General features: G+C 36.1%; 4 protein-coding genes and 2 non-coding genes across 6 annotated transcripts; 1 reads left to right on the top strand and 5 right to left on the bottom strand.

Annotated features, from left to right (window-relative positions):
• Positions 1 to 1,505: 1,505 nt before the first annotated feature.
• Positions 1,506 to 1,608, bottom strand: LOC148788215 (U6 spliceosomal RNA). Its single transcript, XR_016065646.1, has one exon. It is a non-coding gene; the product is annotated as a U6 spliceosomal RNA (small nuclear RNA).
• Positions 1,609 to 1,849: 241 nt separating this feature from the next.
• On the bottom strand, positions 1,850 to 3,450 carry IRX9 (Nucleotide-diphospho-sugar transferases superfamily protein). The gene is made up of 3 exons (XM_011079071.3): positions 2,553 to 3,450; positions 2,239 to 2,473; positions 1,850 to 2,135 (listed from the first exon to the last, which is right to left on the bottom strand). Exons 1-3 carry the CDS (start codon positions 3,215 to 3,217, stop codon positions 2,016 to 2,018), a joined length of 1,020 nt encoding a protein of 339 aa, XP_011077373.3. The 5' UTR covers positions 3,218 to 3,450; the 3' UTR covers positions 1,850 to 2,015.
• A 724-nt stretch (positions 3,451 to 4,174) lies between these two features.
• Positions 4,175 to 5,980, bottom strand: LOC105161402 (protein OSB2, chloroplastic). Its single transcript, XM_011079070.3, has one exon. The coding sequence runs from the start codon at positions 5,858 to 5,860 to the stop codon at positions 4,526 to 4,528; it is 1,335 nt and encodes a 444-aa protein (XP_011077372.1). The 5' UTR covers positions 5,861 to 5,980; the 3' UTR covers positions 4,175 to 4,525.
• An 833-nt stretch (positions 5,981 to 6,813) lies between these two features.
• Positions 6,814 to 12,806, bottom strand: LOC105161400 (P-loop containing nucleoside triphosphate hydrolases superfamily protein). Its single transcript, XM_011079069.3, has 12 exons — positions 12,601 to 12,806; positions 12,320 to 12,443; positions 11,922 to 12,040; positions 11,653 to 11,744; positions 11,045 to 11,141; positions 10,759 to 10,839; positions 10,446 to 10,678; positions 9,668 to 9,862; positions 9,428 to 9,518; positions 8,705 to 8,827; positions 7,757 to 7,907; positions 6,814 to 7,272 (listed from the first exon to the last, which is right to left on the bottom strand). The coding sequence occupies exons 1-12, from the start codon at positions 12,679 to 12,681 to the stop codon at positions 7,067 to 7,069; spliced, it is 1,593 nt and encodes a 530-aa protein (XP_011077371.1). The 5' UTR covers positions 12,682 to 12,806; the 3' UTR covers positions 6,814 to 7,066.
• A 74-nt stretch (positions 12,807 to 12,880) lies between these two features.
• Positions 12,881 to 12,952, top strand: TRNAE-UUC (transfer RNA glutamic acid (anticodon UUC)). Its single transcript has one exon. It is a non-coding gene; the product is annotated as a tRNA-Glu (tRNA).
• Positions 12,953 to 13,560: 608 nt separating this feature from the next.
• On the bottom strand, positions 13,561 to 18,838 carry LOC105161399 (importin subunit alpha-9). Its single transcript, XM_011079068.3, has 11 exons — positions 18,443 to 18,838; positions 18,027 to 18,249; positions 17,345 to 17,498; positions 17,102 to 17,204; positions 16,284 to 16,468; positions 15,891 to 15,970; positions 15,626 to 15,776; positions 14,975 to 15,056; positions 14,834 to 14,892; positions 14,433 to 14,738; positions 13,561 to 14,022 (listed from the first exon to the last, which is right to left on the bottom strand). Exons 1-11 carry the CDS (start codon positions 18,492 to 18,494, stop codon positions 13,858 to 13,860), a joined length of 1,560 nt encoding a protein of 519 aa, XP_011077370.1. The 5' UTR covers positions 18,495 to 18,838; the 3' UTR covers positions 13,561 to 13,857.
• Between the last annotated feature and the right edge of the window lie 340 nt (positions 18,839 to 19,178).

Here is a 19,178-nt window from a genome sequence, read left to right as displayed (position 1 = left end):
TTTTGTATGTTACGTATACATGTCGCATATTGATTGTATTGAGACATTTGAGTGGATTTAACTACAAGATCTTTTTTTAAGATATAATTGTAGGACTTATGCAAAAACATAGTGAACAATACCACACAATCGTAAGTCGCATTATTTGACGCTATATCTGAGAATGAGGCCATGTGTCCGTTTATAGATCCACTTCTTATGGCTGATAATACAAATAAACTTCTCATATTGGTAGTAAATAAGAAGCTTAAGCAACTTATACGCCCCAAAGCTTCACCTCTTTAGCAGTGCGGCTCTCCAACATAAAATCACAAGTCTCATACGAAGCCAAAATAGGTGATATTATAATTTATAATTTAAAAAAAAAAAACATATCTTCAAAAGGAGAAAAATGGGTTTTTGTTTGGGGTAAAGAAAGAAAAGGAAAAAACCGAAAGTACAATAAGATGGCACCCCATGTTTCCCATGCCTAATATCTCATGTAAGAAGTGTGAGCATCCACCAAAAAGCAAGTAATCAAACTTTCCTTTTTGAATTTTTTTATGTTGTATATAAATACTTATATATATAAAATAACTAACAAATTCAATTTTTTAAATTTTACATAGTTGATAAATTAGTTTTATTTTTTTTAATGTAATATAGTATTTTATATATTTTAAATATAAAAAATTATTTATTATATGTAAATAAAAAGGACGTGTGTAAGAAAAACAAATAGTGAAATGATAAACCTTTGCTTTGCTTAAAATTAAAGAAAGGTAAGGCTTAATTAATCATCAAAGAGGAATTGTGAAAATAACAAAAGGAGAATTCGACAGCTCAGTTGGAATTGGGACCAAATCATTTATGGGAGCACATGAAACAAACCAATAACCTATTCACTTATTCATCGCTTATAATTTTTTTATTTCATTTAATATATACATGATGACATGTGTATAAATTTTAAATTTTATTAAAAAAAATTATGTTATATTAAAATTATATATTCTATATCGGATTACAATTTGAATAAATATTTTAAAATATCATATCATTAATTACTCACAAAATATGGGTATATTATAGAATAATTAGGTATATAGTTCTGAACATTTACAATTTATGTATAAGTTTAATATATATATATATTTTGAAATTGCATTGGCAATGTTTTGTTAAAGAAATATACACATATAAAGGTCCATATATATAACAACATAAACCATTAAATATATAAATTTAAAAATAATTATCTAAAACTATGAGGGTTGTAAGCTTATAGAGTTACGAGGTTCTGTATTAATTACAAAAACGATCATTTTTGAACAAGTTTGATTTAATAAAAAAAATTATGATAATTTATTTAAAATAAGGACATTTTTCATCCTAAAAATTATGATTAATATTATTGGGGATTGTTTATTCTCTTCTATATTTTACATAGATGAATAAAGTTATAGGTATATTCAAGGGTCAAAAATATAATTAACCCTCACTTAATTAGGTGGGCAAGAAGGAAAAAAAATTTGGACCATTTCTCGATTTATGCGTGTCATCCTTGCGCAGGGGCCATGCTAATCTTCTCTGTATCGTTCCAATTTTATCGGATGTCCCCGAAGGGACGATAATATAGAAGGACTCTAGTTCACATAACTAAGAACCATGTGTTTTGGATGTGGGAGGAGGACGAGCTTCAAAGTGAACTGGGCTTTCCAGTCTTGTATTTGGGCCTTATAGTAAACTTGGAAATAAGACCTCTCTAAATTTGTTCAAATTCAAATGGTTGATGTCTGGTTCCAAATTTTAAGGTAGCATGAAATTTTCATTCCATAAAAAACTTGTAAGAATCAAAATAAAAATCCTGTAAAAAAAAAAGAATCAGAATATAAATGAGTATTATACTTTAAAAATACAATAAAAAAAAAAGAAAAAAACTGAAAATGTAGAAAAATTGTAATCTACACTGTAAAATGGCCTTTTTTCCTTCTCTCTCAGACTATTATTGATGGTAAGCTTGCATGAACTTAATTCTACATTTTGTGGGAAATATGGAGGTCCCACAGCAGAACTCTAGAGCAACCCTGTCCTGGAATTCCCTTCAACTTGGTTTCCTCTTCAAGAACTTCTTCTCTTACATATTTCACTGAATTCTGCTCATGTTTTTTTACCAACAATTTCAGATAATAATAATAATAAAAAAAAAACCTCGACAATTACAACCAAAGTAGAAATTTGTACTAAGGGATATGTTACCTGTGAGGTGTCTTGAGCAGAAGAAGTGCGCCCCCATCTCTCAGGATCCCATAAAATAGAGCTGTTAAATGCAAAGCTTGATATATGAATAGGGGGTGTTCTGATGTTTTCTGTCACATTTTGCATTTTCTTCAAATGCCAGCCCATAACTTGTGAAGAATCACAAACTGGCCCTTCAATGACCACCTTCTTCCTGTTGGCAGATAGTTTAGCTATTGGCCATGCTCCAAATGCCCTGAAAATCCCTCTCAGTTTTTAGACAAGAAGCTAAGATATGACAAGAATATCAAGAACAAAGTTTGAACAAGCCTTACTCAATGCCTCTGATCTCTTCGAAGAAACTGAGATCATAAACGTTTGAGAGCCCCGCAAAATGGACTATTCCACTCAGTCTATGGTGCTCGATGTGATTGAGAGCTAGATTCCTCTGATGGTCCATTTCAGAATGTGCATCGGTGAAATTCTCCTTGAAGACGACGTGCCTGTACATGATGCCTGTTTTCCTTAGTATCTCAGAAACCTCAGAATCATTGGACTGCTGTTCCACAACAACCCATAATAACGGCTGAGCCACCAATCTCAATGTGTTTGCTAGCCTCCTAAGTAACACCTTACGAAGCTTATTTCTCGTGCTCATTGGTGTGACGACAATAGCTAGTCTTCTTGGATTGAATTCCTCAATCTCCCTTTTCTCTTCTTGAGGGACTACAGCCTTTTTTGCACTGTGATTCTGCCCTGCTGATTCTGTATCGTCCAACAGACTTCTGTTTTGATTTTGCATTCTCGATTGATGCAATACTTCCATGGGCTGTGGTGAGTAACTCGTCGAGAGTGACATTGTAACGTGGCTTGAAAATATGGAGGACTTACTCGTTGGGGCGAAGCCGGTGAAGAATCCCATTACAAAACAGAGCAAGAAATGAACTATGGCTTTCTTCCATAATTGGACCTTTTTCTTTGATCTTTCTTGAGATCCCATAATCTGAAAAGTTTGATGAATGTAGTTAATTTAAGCCAGAATCCTGCTTCTTACAGTCTGGTTCTGGCAATTTTAAGGGTGTGCCGATGAAGGCAATCTGAGTGTATAGATTTCTGTACCAGAATGTTAAGAAGGTTGTACAAGATATTATAGGTTTCTGAAAATGGAGGGATTCATATGACAAATAACAATTCTTTGTAGGTGAATTCAATCAATACCGCTAGTTTTTGATGAGCTATTTGATTGGTGAGGGTTTGCTTGATAGAGTAATGCCTTGAAATATAAGAAAGATGGGCAAAAAATATTGCTTTCTGCACCAAATAGTTGTTGAGAAGTGAATTCATCCACCTAAAATTTTGAAAAGAAAAAAATAAAGAAGATTTGGATTGTAAAGACTATTTATCATTGACAGCGAAGTATTTCCTCCTTGGAATCTATATACATAGCCTTGATTACGATAAACCCATAGCAGCAGTTCGGAAACACTAGAAACCCATCTGATCCAGAGAATTTATACAAAAAGTTTAATTAAATGGCATATTAGATCCAAGAAAATGACTTCATAGCATGACTATTAGTTGTGACACCTAAAATCGACATCTAATCATGCATCTCCAAAGGTCAAGTTAATTTGTTCTACTTAACATTGCATTATTTCGCACCACCATCACATGCTCCGAATTGTTTCCTGCTCCACAAATTGCCCATCAGATTGTTTCCTGAGATCGATGACCGGCTAGAACTATAGAATTGCTGCATTTATCAACTACTTCACACTCAAAGGGCAAGGGATCATACATGCAGATACTGCAGAAATGAGCAGCTGCTAAATGGGCAGCTATGTAAAACTTGGAATTCTGATCATGTAGAAGTACCTGCTCTGCTTCTGCAATATATAATATATTGTGGATTCACATGGACATTTTACCGTTCACAGAAACAAGATACGAATCAGAGTGAGAAAGATAAGCCTATGCAAGATGATGGTGGCGCATTCTACTATCATTAATGTGCGCAGTACAATTGATCAGATCAATCCCTTGCTAATTTTAACTACAGGTGCTGAAACAAAGTCCGCACAATGTATGAGAACAGTCTATGCCCCTACAACAGCAGATATGAGAAAAGAAGGCCACTTTCTTTCATTTTGATTTTACAAATACTTTTCCGCTCTTTTGTGAGACTCGAGAGGCTACAAGTAGTTGTCATAATCAAGACTCCCAGAGCACCAGAACTCTAATCACGCAGGGTCAATCACTCAAGAAGCACAAAAATGTTTACCAATCAAAGGAAGCTCGTCCAGATGCTTCAGAGTGTTTCTGTATTCCTCTTGCCATCAGAAGTACTTCTCCCATCTCTCAATGGTGGTAACCTGGATAATGCCCAATCTGGTATGTCGCTTAGCCATAATACATCACCCGTTTCTTTGTGCTTAAAGTCCGGCGATTTTGGGTATCGCTTGTTCACTCTATTATCCCACCATTTATTAGGATATTCCACCAAGTTCTTCCAAGAATCTTCTTTACTGTCATTCTTTCTCTCTCCAGGTCCTTCACCTCCCTGCACTTGTTTTCCTTTAATATCCTTAACATCAAACTCCAAGTTTTCAAGTCCAGGCAACACCCACTTAGGAGCAGTGTTGATCCAGAGTGCCTCACCAGTCACCTTGCGCTTAAAATCTGGGAATTTTTCTTTAACCAATCCATTAGACTTGTGATGGCGATAATCCCACCACAGCAGGGAATTTTGCACAAGATCCACCCATAAATCCAAGATTGAATCCCGATCTTTCTTCTTGTTAGCGTTCTCTCCATTATTCTCATTACCTTTTTCGGTTTTAGACTCGTCATGTTCCAAAGTTGCTATCTCAGCACCAGCCTGCAACTCTGGAACAATAGAATTGCTTGCATAAACACCTGATGCCCAATCATCCTTAACGCCAGAAATACGCTTCTCCTTTGCATGTTCCAATGCCTCTCTCCATTGCTGATTGAAGTCCTCATCATTATCCACCTTTTCTGTCACCTCGTCACTCTTTTGAGGGACAGGCTTATCGATTTCCACACCTGAGAACGAGACCAGAGCTTCCGTAGCGGAATCATTTCTCCCGAGTCCCTCAACAAAGTTGAGATTTTCAGCCAAAACAAGAAACCTCCCAAGACTCTCGCTCAACCCAAAGCGCAATGGGTCTACATTCAACTGCCCCGATACGAAAACACAATCCTTCTCCTTCACATGGCAAGCCACAACATGAGCTAAATCACCTTCAAACACAACAGGAATCAAAAAAGAGTTTTTCCCACCACTAATTTCCTCAGAAATCACAGTGGAAGCTAAGTGCTTCCCGTCAGAAGCAACCTCGAACCGAACAGGGGCTGTGACGTAACCTATCAAATTCACAAAGTTCGCAACTTTTGCTTGGTATGGGATCTCTCTTGGCTTAGGCCAAACAATTGGCGGACCATCCTGTTTCCCGGTTCTCTGAGGAAAACCTGATGAAGATTTCTGGGTTCTAGGCTTGCTCAATTGCTGCGCTTTTTGTTTGACATGAGTGGAATAGAAATTCGAATGTTGAAGAGCAGTGATGGGGTGAAGGAGAAGGCGTCTTCTGGCGGATAATTTTGCTCTGGCGAGTAAACTCATTGTGACGGCAGAAAAATTAGGGTTTATCGAGGGTTTGGGTTAGAGGAGTGGAGAAGACATATACGTCGCTCCGCTTTGGAGGATGGGTTTTAGTTTTAATTTCCCACTTTTTGAAAAGATAAATAAAAAGAAGTAATAATAGCAACACTTTCGGTTTATCTTGCCTTAGAGTTGCCATTAATAAACTTCTCATACCAAATTTTGTAAGTCCTTTTAAATATGGGCGAAAAAACAAATTAAATTATTTGATATTCAATTAAAATTGTATAAAAAATCATTGAAATTTAATTTGTTAAACTTAATAAATTAAATTTGACCACATTTTTTTTACTTTGATAAACTTTCAAATCCGACTCGAACTCAATTCAATTAGTACAAAAATGATAAAGTATATTAAAAGTACTAAATTACTTGAATTCGACACACGTATTTGATTCAATTAAAGTTTACTTGAACACGACTAGAGTAATAATCAAACCAAATTCAAATACAAATTTTCAAACTCGATAATACTCTAACAAATTTAAACAATGACATATTCCACTAAACTCATATCATTTACAGTCTTAATTTCATATAATTTCCTGATTGATAAATTACTTTGGACATTTTCATTCGAATTTAATTTTCTTGTTCCGAGTCATATTATGAGTAAACAAAATTCTTGAAATAAAACGAATAATGCATATGAGTGGAATTAAAAAATATAATAAAATTAAAATAAGAAAATTCAATCCAATTTCCAAGAAGCAAAAGTTTGATGGGGAATATGCAGTTATGTGATTTTCGCTGAGAAAAGATTAGTTAAGCGGACAGATAACTGCAGCCCATCCTCTGCATTTCCTCTCTATAATTCCTCATCATCTTAACATCAGAATCCAGCCTTTGGGAAGTGGGGATCTCTGTTACTTCCAAACCCAGATAATCTTTCCAACAATTCCAAGTAAACAATGTTAATACAAAAGCGAAGACCCTATATTCATTGTAATTGAAGATAAAACAGTCCTTTGATGGAACGAGAAAAGAATGTTCCCGAGTCCAGCAGCATAAATGACATCAGAATTCAGATACACCAAGAAAACAACCCTATATTTCAGAGCATTATCATTAAACATGTTTCTCAAACAAAATTGAATTAGATGGAGAGAGAGAGGACCAGCTCTGCAGAACTCTGAGGCCATGATTGCATCCATCATCTATTGGTTGTCAATTCTCATCTTGAGATTTCGTAGAGATGGATTCCCTTTGAGGCCTATGTTTCCTCCATTTTTTCTTGGGTAGGGACAAGATCCATTCAGGCACCTCGCAGCCAGAAGCTGTCATGACATTGGCTACATTCCTCAAAAACGGAACATCTGCTTCAGTGTATAATGTTATTGCCTCCCCACTCCTCCCAGCTCTGCCAGAACGACCTTTATGAAACATCGGAAGAAACTGTTTTAGTACACTTGAAAATGATTCCCAGCCAAACAAATAATAAATGAGGGTGGAGAATATGTGATCGGAAATAGAATTGGCAACCTATGATAGTCGCAATGTTATGGGTATGCCAACATAATCTTTTGAATTAGAATCCAAATTAATTGATCATCAGATATGTATGAAAATACACCTTTGAGCAAAAACAGAAGAATGAGGAAACGAAAACTAGAATTTCTTATCAAGAACTGGTGCCTGGCTGGCTTGAAGTAAATAAACACAAATTTAAGCCAGAGAAGTCTTATATATCATTTCCTTCGCTAACAATCAACTAAACTCCAATAAACAATTCACGACAGGTGGGTATTTATTTCAATAAAACAGGGGTATGGTAGCTTTTAACAAATGGAAATTAGTAGTTAAATGAGGACAAGAAGATCAAGGATCAAAACCCCAGACAATGAAACATGAACATACCAATCCTGTGAATGTATGCAGCAGCAGAATCTGGAAAATCATAGTTGATCACACAATTGACACCTTTGAAGTCCATGCCCCGAGCAATAACATCAGTGGCGATCAAAACCCAAGTTTTCCCAGATCGAAAGTTATCAACAGCATGTTCTCTCTGCATCATTTAAATGTGTAATGGAAATAAATCAATAGGGTTCGCATATTTGCTAAAGAAAACAAAAGAGAATTTTATCAGGAAATTGAAAGATATGAAGTTATGTACGAACAAAAAGTTAATGAGTCAACTTAAAAGTGAAAAAGACAAACAGATAGAAAATATGCTAAGGATCTAACCTCAGAGGATTCCTCCCAATAATAATTCAAAGGAACATAAAACTGTGCTAGGAGGGAATACCGACTTTTGCTCAAGTTCTATATCAGATATCCAATGCAAACATCAAAGGCACAGTATTTTTGGCTTTTGCCTTCTTCTATTTACATAGTAATGAATTGTCTGATACGGCTAAGGAGAGATTTTTTAAAATGCATGTGCATGTGTGTCTGTGTGTGAGAGAGAGACAAATAGAGAGAGAGAGTGCATTAGGAGAGTTTAAGTCCACTCAAGCTGCCAGCACAACACCTAAATTTGCTTTTCAGATACAAATAGCTGGTAACAGGCATTTCAATCTAGAGAACAACCATTAACCCCTTCCTTCTTGCTTTGAACATTGCAGATAGAGAAGAACACCAGTTAAGTATGGAGGATACATGGCGAAGCAATAAGCAAAATTAGGCACCATCCAGAAATGGAAACTTTTACAAAGATCCACAAAAGCTAACCATTTCAAGCATGCATTTATTTACAAGCTGTTGCATATATGGAATTTGAGCAAATGAAAAACAGCCTGAGGCTTTTTCTCAATTCAACAAGCACCCCAAGCATGCCCTAAGGTATGGTTAAGGGTATATCACCTGTATTTGGGGAAGGTCAGCATGTATGACATCAGCTCTAATGTCATCATATTTCAGTTCGTTGTACAGTTCCTTAGCTCGCTCCTTGTTTTGGACAAAAAGCAGCACCGGTGGGTTCAAACTCTGAAATAGACGACAAAACATTTAACTGGGTCATGCCAAGTACTACAAGTCTTTCTCCAGAATATCTCGAATAAATGAAGAAGTGAAAACACAAATTGCTCCCAACAGTCATGACATCAATATAGGTAACATATAGAAACAGAAAAGGAGAAAAAAAATAAAAAAAACAAAGAAAAGAAACATTTTGGAATCATGAATGAAGGTGGTCGAATGACAATACTTAAAGCTGGATAATATCCTCAGCTAAAATTAAAAAAAGAAGCATGATAGCAAATACATTCATCTAGCACTAAGGAGTGCTTCTGGAAATTAAAAACAAAAAGATCCCAATCTAAGTACGTAGGAACTCTTTTAACATCTTAAAAAGTATATGTAAACAATCTTCAGTAGTCAATATTAGCAATGACCACATGGAACAAAGTACTAGCAATTTTGCCTTGGAATTCCTTGACAAAGGCTTCAAATACAAGGATACATCTTCAAGCCCATCCATAAATAGCCCAACCAACCCCCAACAACAAAAAAAAAAAAAAAAGAAACAAAAAGCAATTTTATATATATATAAAGCTAGTCCAATAACACTTCAAGTGACATCCATACCTCTGCAAAGCTTTGACGAAGAGCAAGAAGCTTCCCCTCCTCGCTTCCTACAAATATGAGCTTTTGCTTTATTGACTCAGAAGCAGAGTTTCTGCGAAGATAAAAGAGCCACAATAAAGAACAGGTGTACATCCCTATATAATGCCATTAGTTTGATACTCTACTTTTCAAAATAGATTTATCCAATCAGCAGAAGAATAAGATTCCTTCCTGCTGTCAATAGAAGCAATTATTTCTTACTTTCTGCCAATGATAACACGGACAGCGTCATGCATAATTGTACGTGCAAGTTCTTCAACAGTATCAGGTAAAGTAGCACTGAACAATGAGCGCAGGATGGAAGGGTTTGAGCATGCTTTGACCACAGCATCAACCTGCTCAACCAATCCTAACTCAAAAAGTTTGTCGGATTCATCCAGGACAAGAACTTCAACCCTACACAATGATAAGAAGTCAACCCAAAAACACAGATAAGCTAATTTTCGAAGTCATTGGCATAGTAGGACTTCTAGCTTTCACATTGCCAAAACTTCAAATAACAATCTCTTCTAGTAGTGACATTCTTCAGAATGAGAACAAGCAGCTTCTGTGCACAAACTGTGGAGACTCAAGTGTTTCTGGTTTTCCACTAAAATAGAACAGATAGTTCTGTTCCAGTAAATGCATTACCTATATTCAGAGAAAACCCTTTCACGCTTTTATGGCGCAAAAGCCATTTGGTAGTATTTTCAGTTGAGTTCCAAGTCTAAGGACCAAGGGAGCAATTAATTTGGACCAATACTATATCATAATACACCAGAAATATCACATTGTCTAACATCATACACATAAGAAACTATAATGACCGAAAAATAAGAATGACCTTCACACAAACACAAGAATTTAAGAATGAAAACCTCATGAATCTTTCAACATAAACAGATAAAGCATGTCTTTTTCTTACTGCAGAATACAGCATATGATAATCAGCACAACTGCAAAGAGAAGCCACAAAACCAGAAGGGAATGCGTATCTTACTTGCTTAAATCAAGTTTTCTTTTGCGGATCGCAAACTGTATCCGGAACGGAGTGGAGATGAGAATATCACAGGGCAGTTTTGAGAAATCTGCACTTTTGGCAAGCTGCTTAGTCATTAATTTGATGTAAAACTTCTTTCCTTTGGCCAATTTCTTGCATTCTCTCGCGGTCTGGGCAGCTAATTCACGTGTAGGGCAAAGAATCACTGCCCGAACACCATCTTTTGAAGCATGCTGATTGTTGAGAAGTGATCAATTAGCAGAGGACATCATATCATATAATTATATTGGGACTTCTGATGTGTCTTATATACCTTAAGTTTCATAAGTATTGGGCAGACGAATGCAAAGGTTTTTCCAGAACCAGTAGGAGCACAGGCGAAACACTCCCTTCCCTGCACACATTTAGAAAGGTAAAAAATATTAAAACAAAAAAATGTTAGACCTGGACACACACAAGTAGCAGAAAGCAGCAGAGTTTAGATGAGAGTTGCAATGCTAAAGTTTAATGACCTCTTACATCCATTAAAACAAAACAGGAGATGGACAAATTAAAATAGAAAATTAAAAAACAAAAACAGTTCAAATGAAAGATCATACAGATAGTAAGACTGGAATAGCCTGCCTTTGGATTGGTGTTGGCTCCTTAAAACCCAGATCACTCAAATTGTGCAACAGGTAAGATTTGCAATTGTACCTGTACAGAATAGTTATAAACTGAATTTAGTGACAATAACTTGGGGGGGGGGGGGAGGGGGGAGCAAGAACCAAAACAACTTACTTTGATGAAAACTAGTTACAAGAAAACATCTCCATCCAGCTAACATTAGCAAAATTCAGAATAGCATTCATATGTATCATATTTTATGATTGTTTTCAACAAAGTAAAACCAGCTGGATATTTCACCATTTTTTAAATGTTATTTCCACGAAACAGCTGTCTCTTTCATTCCATGTACTTATTCAACCAACACTATAAACACATTATCATGATTCAGCTAGGTACTTCTTGCACTCCACTGGGTACCGCTACATTCCTTTATTCTGTAAACAAAAGCTTTGAAAGACTATAGCTTGTTTACTTGTATTCGTATGGATATATGACTAGAAATAGGAAATGAAGCCAATGCATGGGTGATGGTAATCAAGAGAGCTAGAATAGCAGCACAAAGGATAATCCCATGAATGAAAAAAGTATCATTTATTACCTCGATTTCAACTCTGTAAAGTTCTGAAGTGGAGACGGGATATTGCTCCCAGAAACATGAATATTATACCTCTTCCGGAAAAGAGCATCCCTCTAACAATCATGAACAAAAATGACAGGGAAAAGATTCTGTTATGTTTTGTTTGTATAAAAACCACCAAAAGCATCTCGTTTACACAAACCCAGTACTTTCCTTCTCCTTTTTACTTTGAGGGAAATGTACACTTAAATATAAAATAAGATGCATCAAATAAAACTGAGAGACACAACCTCCAACTGCCGATAATATTCCTTCTTCTCTTGTAAAATTTCATCTTCATTATGCTCTCCTGCTTCATCAACAGCTTTTGATTTTGATCTTTTAAATACACTGAATCCTTCAATTGGGTCTGAAAACCAACAGATTGTAAAAGAAAAATTAGCTCACAGGATTGCGTTTTACACCTTTGAATCCTCCTATTCTTCATTCATAAAAAACTGCAATAAGCACTACTCTTAATAGAATTCGAGTGAGAAATCACACATTAGCTCATGAGTTACCACCAAGATCATTCATCCTAAGCATCTGTAGCAGATCTTCTGTACAGCACCTAAATCTTTCTAATTCTACAGAGACTTCCCCGGTTCAATCAAATTGACACACGCACTAAGCGATAAAGAAAAATCACCTGAACGAGCCACTTTTCTCTTCCTCTTCTTATCAGCACGCAACGCCATTCCCTCCTCCATAGTAGAAACCCCATTTTCAATCAAGTTGGGCTTTTCTACAACATCATCACTCTCTGTTTTCTCCTAATTTAGATTTCAACAAAACATACAAATCAAACTGACGAATATTTTTATGCATTTAATATATCTTTATATACCAGAAAGTACATTCCACATGTAACAGCGCATTGGTCAAAATTTAAAACAAGCTGTACTGTTTCTATAAATTTGTATAATTTACCTTGAATCTCGCGAAATCACCAGCAAACTTTTTGCGATTGAAAGTGATGCCGGAAAAAAGAAAAGACGTGTCCTTTTCCATTAGGTATCAGACAAATCAACAGAATGATCAAGACTTCTGTCGCTGATAACGTAATTTTGGTGTTCTGTTGATGGGATTTGGATAGCTTCTCTGTATAAAGAAGCAACAAATTGAAGCAGCTGGAATTAGGGTTTTAGCGATTACGAGGGTTTTGGGTAAATAACGACATAAACCATGTTTTGCTTTTACTCATCAACCATCCGTTGTCGTCCAGCGGTTAGGATCTCTGGCTTTCACCCAGGAGACCCGGGTTCGATTCCCGGCAACGGAATTTTTTAAAATCCAATTGATGTTTGTTGAATTTCCTAATATATTTGAAAAATAAGAGTAATCCTTGCATTGTATTCAATAAAAATATACGCAGGAATCGCGTTCCATAATTGTTGGGAACCAAAAAAAAAACACTATAATTTCCATTACTAATTTGTGACACTATTTTGCCAGTTTCTTTTAATGTGTCTATAATCCTTAAATTGATTTTTTTAAATATAATGCACGTATTCATATATTTTATTCTTGAAATAACCATTGAAAAACAAAACAATTTTTATAAATTACTCATATTTACAAAAAAAAGCAAACTCATTGATATTGATTATATTTAAAAAAAGAAAAGAAAAAAAGAAAGGAAAATTCTTGAACAATAAGAGTAATTCAATAAAAAAATATACGTAGGAAATTGTGTATCACAGTTGCCAGTATAAAAAGAAAAGATAAATGTTCCACTCACAGTTGCCAGCGGTAGGTTGTCTGGCTTTCACCCAGGAGACCTGGGTCGTTCCCTGGCAACGGAACTTGATTTTTTCTCAAACCCATCCTTCTCATCAACAAACACTTATATTGAATGATTCCCCCATTTTCTTCTTCGTAAACATCACATAAGAAAAAGAATTAACCATTAACTGAAATTAAAATCTGTTGCTGCTGAAATAACACACCAAATATGGGGGCAAAAGATACAAAATTCAGACACAGAAAGCATTCAGAGAGAACATCATCCTAAAGATGGCCCAAACAATATACACCGGAGATTAGTGCTTTACAACGTCCCTCAACAAACACTTCAACTGTAAAATCAGCTTGGACATCCATATATCATCCCAATATCTTAGGCATAATTCAAGGTAATCGCGTCTTTGAGTTATCACACAAAAGTACGCAATGTCTGAGCTGTTTCTATGAATCGAGTCCATAGTCCTCTCCAAAGTACTTGTCGACTAACTCATTGGCCATGTTTCTTAGATCTTCATTTTCATGGAACTGGAATCTTTCCATGGCATCAATCCCATCTTCTGCCTCGACAAGCTTTTGTCCCTCGCCATTTGGCATTCCCCTCAGAACCTGTGGGGAAGAATGTAATGAAAAATTATTGAAGGATAAAAATACAAAGTTCTTACACAGACTTTTTGCCTTTGCTACATTGTATGCGTTGTCCCAAAAACAAAGTCAAACAGTTAACCTCTGAGCTTAAATAAAGAACTGGCTTCCCCGCATAATATACCAACAAAAGTTTTTAATTGTTCCATTTATCTAACAAAACAACAGTCAAAGACAGCACGTACAGGGCCAGGAACAACAAAAGCATCATGTGTTATTGTGCTTAACAAGAAGGGGAGAAACTCTTCGTCATTTATTAAAACTCTAATCTTCACAATCAGTTCTGTTAAAGAGAGAATTGTTACGACCAGCAAGCTATAACATACACTCTCCAATGTTCCTGATCAGACAGTGACTGGGAAAAGTCTGCTTACCAGCTCTAGGAATTGAAGCCCCAATCTTGCAGCCTCGGTATCTGCAGATCTTACCAAGTCAATAAAACCAACAAGGCATCCTCCGCCAACAAGAGAAACCAAGTGCTCAACAATCAAATTTGGTCTTCCAGATCCTTCGGCCGGGGCAACACAGAGGTTCCCGAGAACATATGCAACTTCCTTTCTTATGTCAAATGGGCCAGTTGACAGCAGGCGCATCAATAATGACACAGCTTCACTTGAATGTATTATTTTTTTATGCTCAACAGAACCAGCAGCTATATTAGATAGCACCCAAGCAGATTCCTACAAAATGCATGCATAGAACAAATTGATACTGATGCAATAACAATTGTCTTCACATATAGGCAAGTATAACAAGAAAATATAAATTGTCACACCTTTTTCAAGACACGGTGCTCACTTTTCAAACATTTTATCAGTGCTTGAATTACATTTACTGCAGAAAATTGGTCATTGAGAAACATTAGTGTAGAATACCTTCACTCGAAAAAACAAGCAGAAAAAGAACTAGTACTAGCCTGTGATCTCACGTCCTGCAACAAGGACATTATTAGTTATATAAGAATCACCAGCGACAAGGTTGCCTAAACCCCGTAGCAACTGCATACATGAACAGTAATAAAAAGTGTAGAAAATTAATTATACATCAGCACTGTATAACCAGACAATGCCAGCAGACAATTAGAGGGTGAAACGTGTTACAGAAAGAAATCATAAGAACTTTTAATTCATGAAGAAGGTGATATTTACGTTAAATGACTCCATATAAATTTCACACAGTGCCCCAAAAATACGAGTAGAATGCATCTAGGAATTAGTTTTTGCAGCTGACTCATTGAATTTTTGAAGTAAAAGAGGATTTGTGAACTCGAAGTCAGAGAAACATGAAATTTGTTACAAGAAAACATTGTCAAGAAACTGGCAACTTGCTTTTCTGTTGTTTTCATTAACTAGTCCATGTTAGTGATAATGTTTAACAGTTAGTTCATGATGGAATGTGGCAAGAAAGTTTTTTCCGTATTGATTAGACAAAGAAAACATGGATATGGTACCTCAAAGACAAATTAAACCAGAGAGGCTTCCAGGCAGTTGCTAGCAGCAATATTTGATCTTTAGCTTTAAGTAAATGATTCTAAATAAGTATACCATCTACATATCATGCCCATTACCGGGATAAGCAGTTGCAAGCTATTTGATGATGCCAGTCTATCTACAATTATTTGCAGAAGATCACTTTTGGCCAGCATGCTGGTAGCAAAATTTGAAAGGGCTGTTAGATACACAACCACCCATGCCACTTCAGTAGCCAACTCTTCATCCCTGATTAAACCAGCAGAAAATTTGAAGAGTAAGATAGGAAATGAGATCACGTGATATGTAGCTTTTCCAACATGACTAAGAATGACATGATGAGAGCAAAAGTTTACTCCCTACCCTCTCTTCAAGTGTCGAAGAATTGCATCAAGAACGCCATCAATCCTTATTAAATCTGTGGCAGCTTTGGGGTCTGGTCCCTACACCCAAGATATCATGTTACATACATATCGCAGAAAGTATGAGCTAAACCTTAAAAAGTTTTCTCTGTGCTGTTAAAGGCTTATGCACCAACAGAGTGCCATAGAGAAGTTGAAAAAATCAACATTACATTCTTTAGAAAGAAGATATGTTATTTGGCAAAAAGCTGAGATAAACCGCTGCGATGAATTGTTACAAGCCTTGAAAATAAGAAGAAAATTATCGTTCTAACAGTTTATCGAATGTTTGACATTAGTCAAAACTATTTTGAAACTAATAAGTATATATTCTGCTCAAAACATGTTTCAGCACCTTAATTAAGTTTGACAATGCCCAAGCAGCTGTTCTCACGGTTGAGCCCTTGTTTGGCAGCATCATCCTTGCAAGAGGTTGCAGAGCTCCTTGTGATAGCAGAACGTTTCTCATTTCCTCTCCTTCACCAGCCACATTTCCCAGCGCCCAGGCACATTGCTCTGCAACAGGCAGTGAACTCTTTTCTGCAAAGGAATAAAGACAATGCAATAAATTTCTTGAGAAGACCTCAATGAAGTGATCGAAGCTGATAAAAGAAATCCAATTATAGTGTACAATCGTGAAGCTGAAATGTTGATCTTATGGGGGAAAAAGCACAACTTATTTATATTAACACGACCAATAAAGACCAGAAGACTGTGTGGTACTAACAAGAAGATATATATAGATATATACATATATATATGGCAATGCTTTTCCAGTTCTCTTTTTCATGGATAATCAGATTGTTATCATTCAACATTACTGATTCAAAAGAGACAATTTGCATCACTTGAGAGTACTTCACATAAAAATGGCTTAGTTATGTAGCTGTGTTCTCTCTCTCTCTCTCTCTGTAGTGTATCTGGAATAACACTGACGACATTGACAATCCAATAAATCAAACAAAAAGCATAAAAAAAGTGGCGTCCTAGTGGTGATCAACTGAACTTGAAAACACAAAATACTCTTGGAATAAATTCCAAGCAATGGATTCAAAAATTGTGCATGCCACCACTGTCCAGTTAACTAAAAGCTCGATGCCTTTATGATGAGGAATTAAGAAAATACCAACAATTATGCCCAAAAGAAAATAAAGCCCTACAGAAACTACCAACCTCCCATGTGAGCAATAATTAACGGTAATGCCGGCAACAATGCTTTTGTTTCTTCTGGTTTCCCAGCTGCTATATTTGTCAGACACCAAGCGGCCTCGAGTAACTAAAAATGTGGTATGTTATTTTAGACACTATACATTAGATAAGTTGGCACCATATAATCCATCAGAGTGATCTCTATATGACAAGAAACCTGTAGACTTCACATAAACGATTAGCAAAAGTTAAATAGAGTCCTCAAACCTGCTCATCAGGTGAACCAAATGAAAGAAATTGAACAAGAGTGGGCATTACTCCAGCCTTGAGGGCTGCTTCAACTGGAGGATATTCTGATTTTGACAACAGTCGTCTTAGCTCACGAAGAGCACCAACTCTTTTTTGCATTGCTCCTTTACCCCTAGGAGGCCGTAAATACAGTATAAGTCAAAATCCCACAGCAAGCTTTCAATATGATCTGAAAATATATACAAGGGTAGAACAGCTTTCACACGTCATATACAACTATGCTGGTGCAGTTTTAGCTGATGGATAACATTTCACTAGGTCGGTAGTTGAATACACAAATACAACTTGATATATTAGTTCAGTTGGCCATAACCCCAACTAATAGGTTACATGCATAAGAACACAACAAGTTAAATCACGCTGCGATGTTAGTTGGAATATACAGGTTTTTCCTAGATGAACAGCGTTTGAAAACACTAGGCAGTTTGAATCATGCCACGTTACCAATGGGACCTACGCTGTCCTACTGTTGCATGATTCATAGTTCAGTGTTTTTCAACCAAGACACACAGAAAGAATCCCATGTACAGAGCTCAGTTAACTCCTAGCCTCAATTTATCTTAGATTGGCATGATGCAAATATTGTAACTCCACAGCATCAAAATTTCAATATACTCAAAACAAAAGTAATGTGGCTTACTGATAGCCAATGGCATGCTTCAATTCTTCCACTGCTTTTAGAGTTTGATCCTCTAGAACTGATTGTTCTTCATCCATCATCATGTCGTCTTCTACTGGAACGTCAGCATTTTCACTGCTAACTCCCACTCTGCATAAACGCTTTGTCCTCATTAATGCTTCTCTTCTTTCTTTTCCTACCATAACTGCATGTTCTCGTCTCCTCTGCACTGCGACACTTCCAACTGAAATAACCAGCAGATACACCCTCATTCCATCTATCTAATAATAGAACAAAACAACACATACAAGCACAAAACGATTTCTATTTCTACCATCCCCACACACAAAAAAGCTAAACTATAAAAATAAATGAATAAATAAGCTACTTTCAGACGTGCACGCATATAGTGAAAAGGAAGGAGAGTGTGGTTTTGCCTGGTGATTTTATGGGCCCTCTTTTCTGGGGTGTTGAGGTTTCATCCGACATCGTCTCGCAGGTTTAAGGTTATTACTCGGAAAATCTTCCAGTAAGCTAAGGATAGAAGCAAACAAGGGTTCCTTAGTTTTCCCCCCTTTGATCAAATGAAGAAAACACGGGTTCGCGAAAAGATTTTCAGGCAGCTGAAGGGAGAAGATGTTCTTGAAATTTCTTGATTGCCGCGCCTTTCCTGAAGTTGAAGTGGGTCGCGGGCTTTGTACAGGATTTTAGGGGGATTCTAAAATTTGGGGGAAGTTTACTCGATTTCACGCTGGCTTTCTCAGTACTGTTTGGCTTATTGGAATTTCCCATTCTGGTAGTGGATATGTTGTCCGTGACAAGGTTAGTCCGGTTTTCTCCATGTGAAAATTTTCAATTGAATCTAATAATACACCTTTTGACGAAGGATGATTTAACTTAGTAGTTGACGCTAAGAGAGCAATTTTATTAATAAATTCAAAGTTATAAATTTAAATTTTATTAAACGAATGAGTATTTATTTCACTTTATATGAGTTATTTTTATTATTATTTTTTTATGATAATAGTAACTACAAGAACAATGATTTATTATGATTTTTGCTTTAAATAAAAGTTTTAATATAAGGGAACGACTGTAATAAACCTTTTCTAAGGGAGTCAAATATTAAGGACAGTGTCGTCTCAAAATTTATGGTTATTATTATTTAAGTTA

The sequence above is a fragment of the Sesamum indicum genome, linkage group LG5 (genome assembly GCF_026168435.1).
Source record: "Sesamum indicum cultivar Baizhima isolate 11 linkage group LG5, ASM2616843v1, whole genome shotgun sequence".
In the NCBI taxonomy this organism is placed as follows: domain Eukaryota; kingdom Viridiplantae; phylum Streptophyta; class Magnoliopsida; order Lamiales; family Pedaliaceae; genus Sesamum; species Sesamum indicum.
The sequence above is the reverse complement of the archived record's forward strand: the minus strand, read 5'-3'. Positions and strand labels throughout refer to the sequence as shown.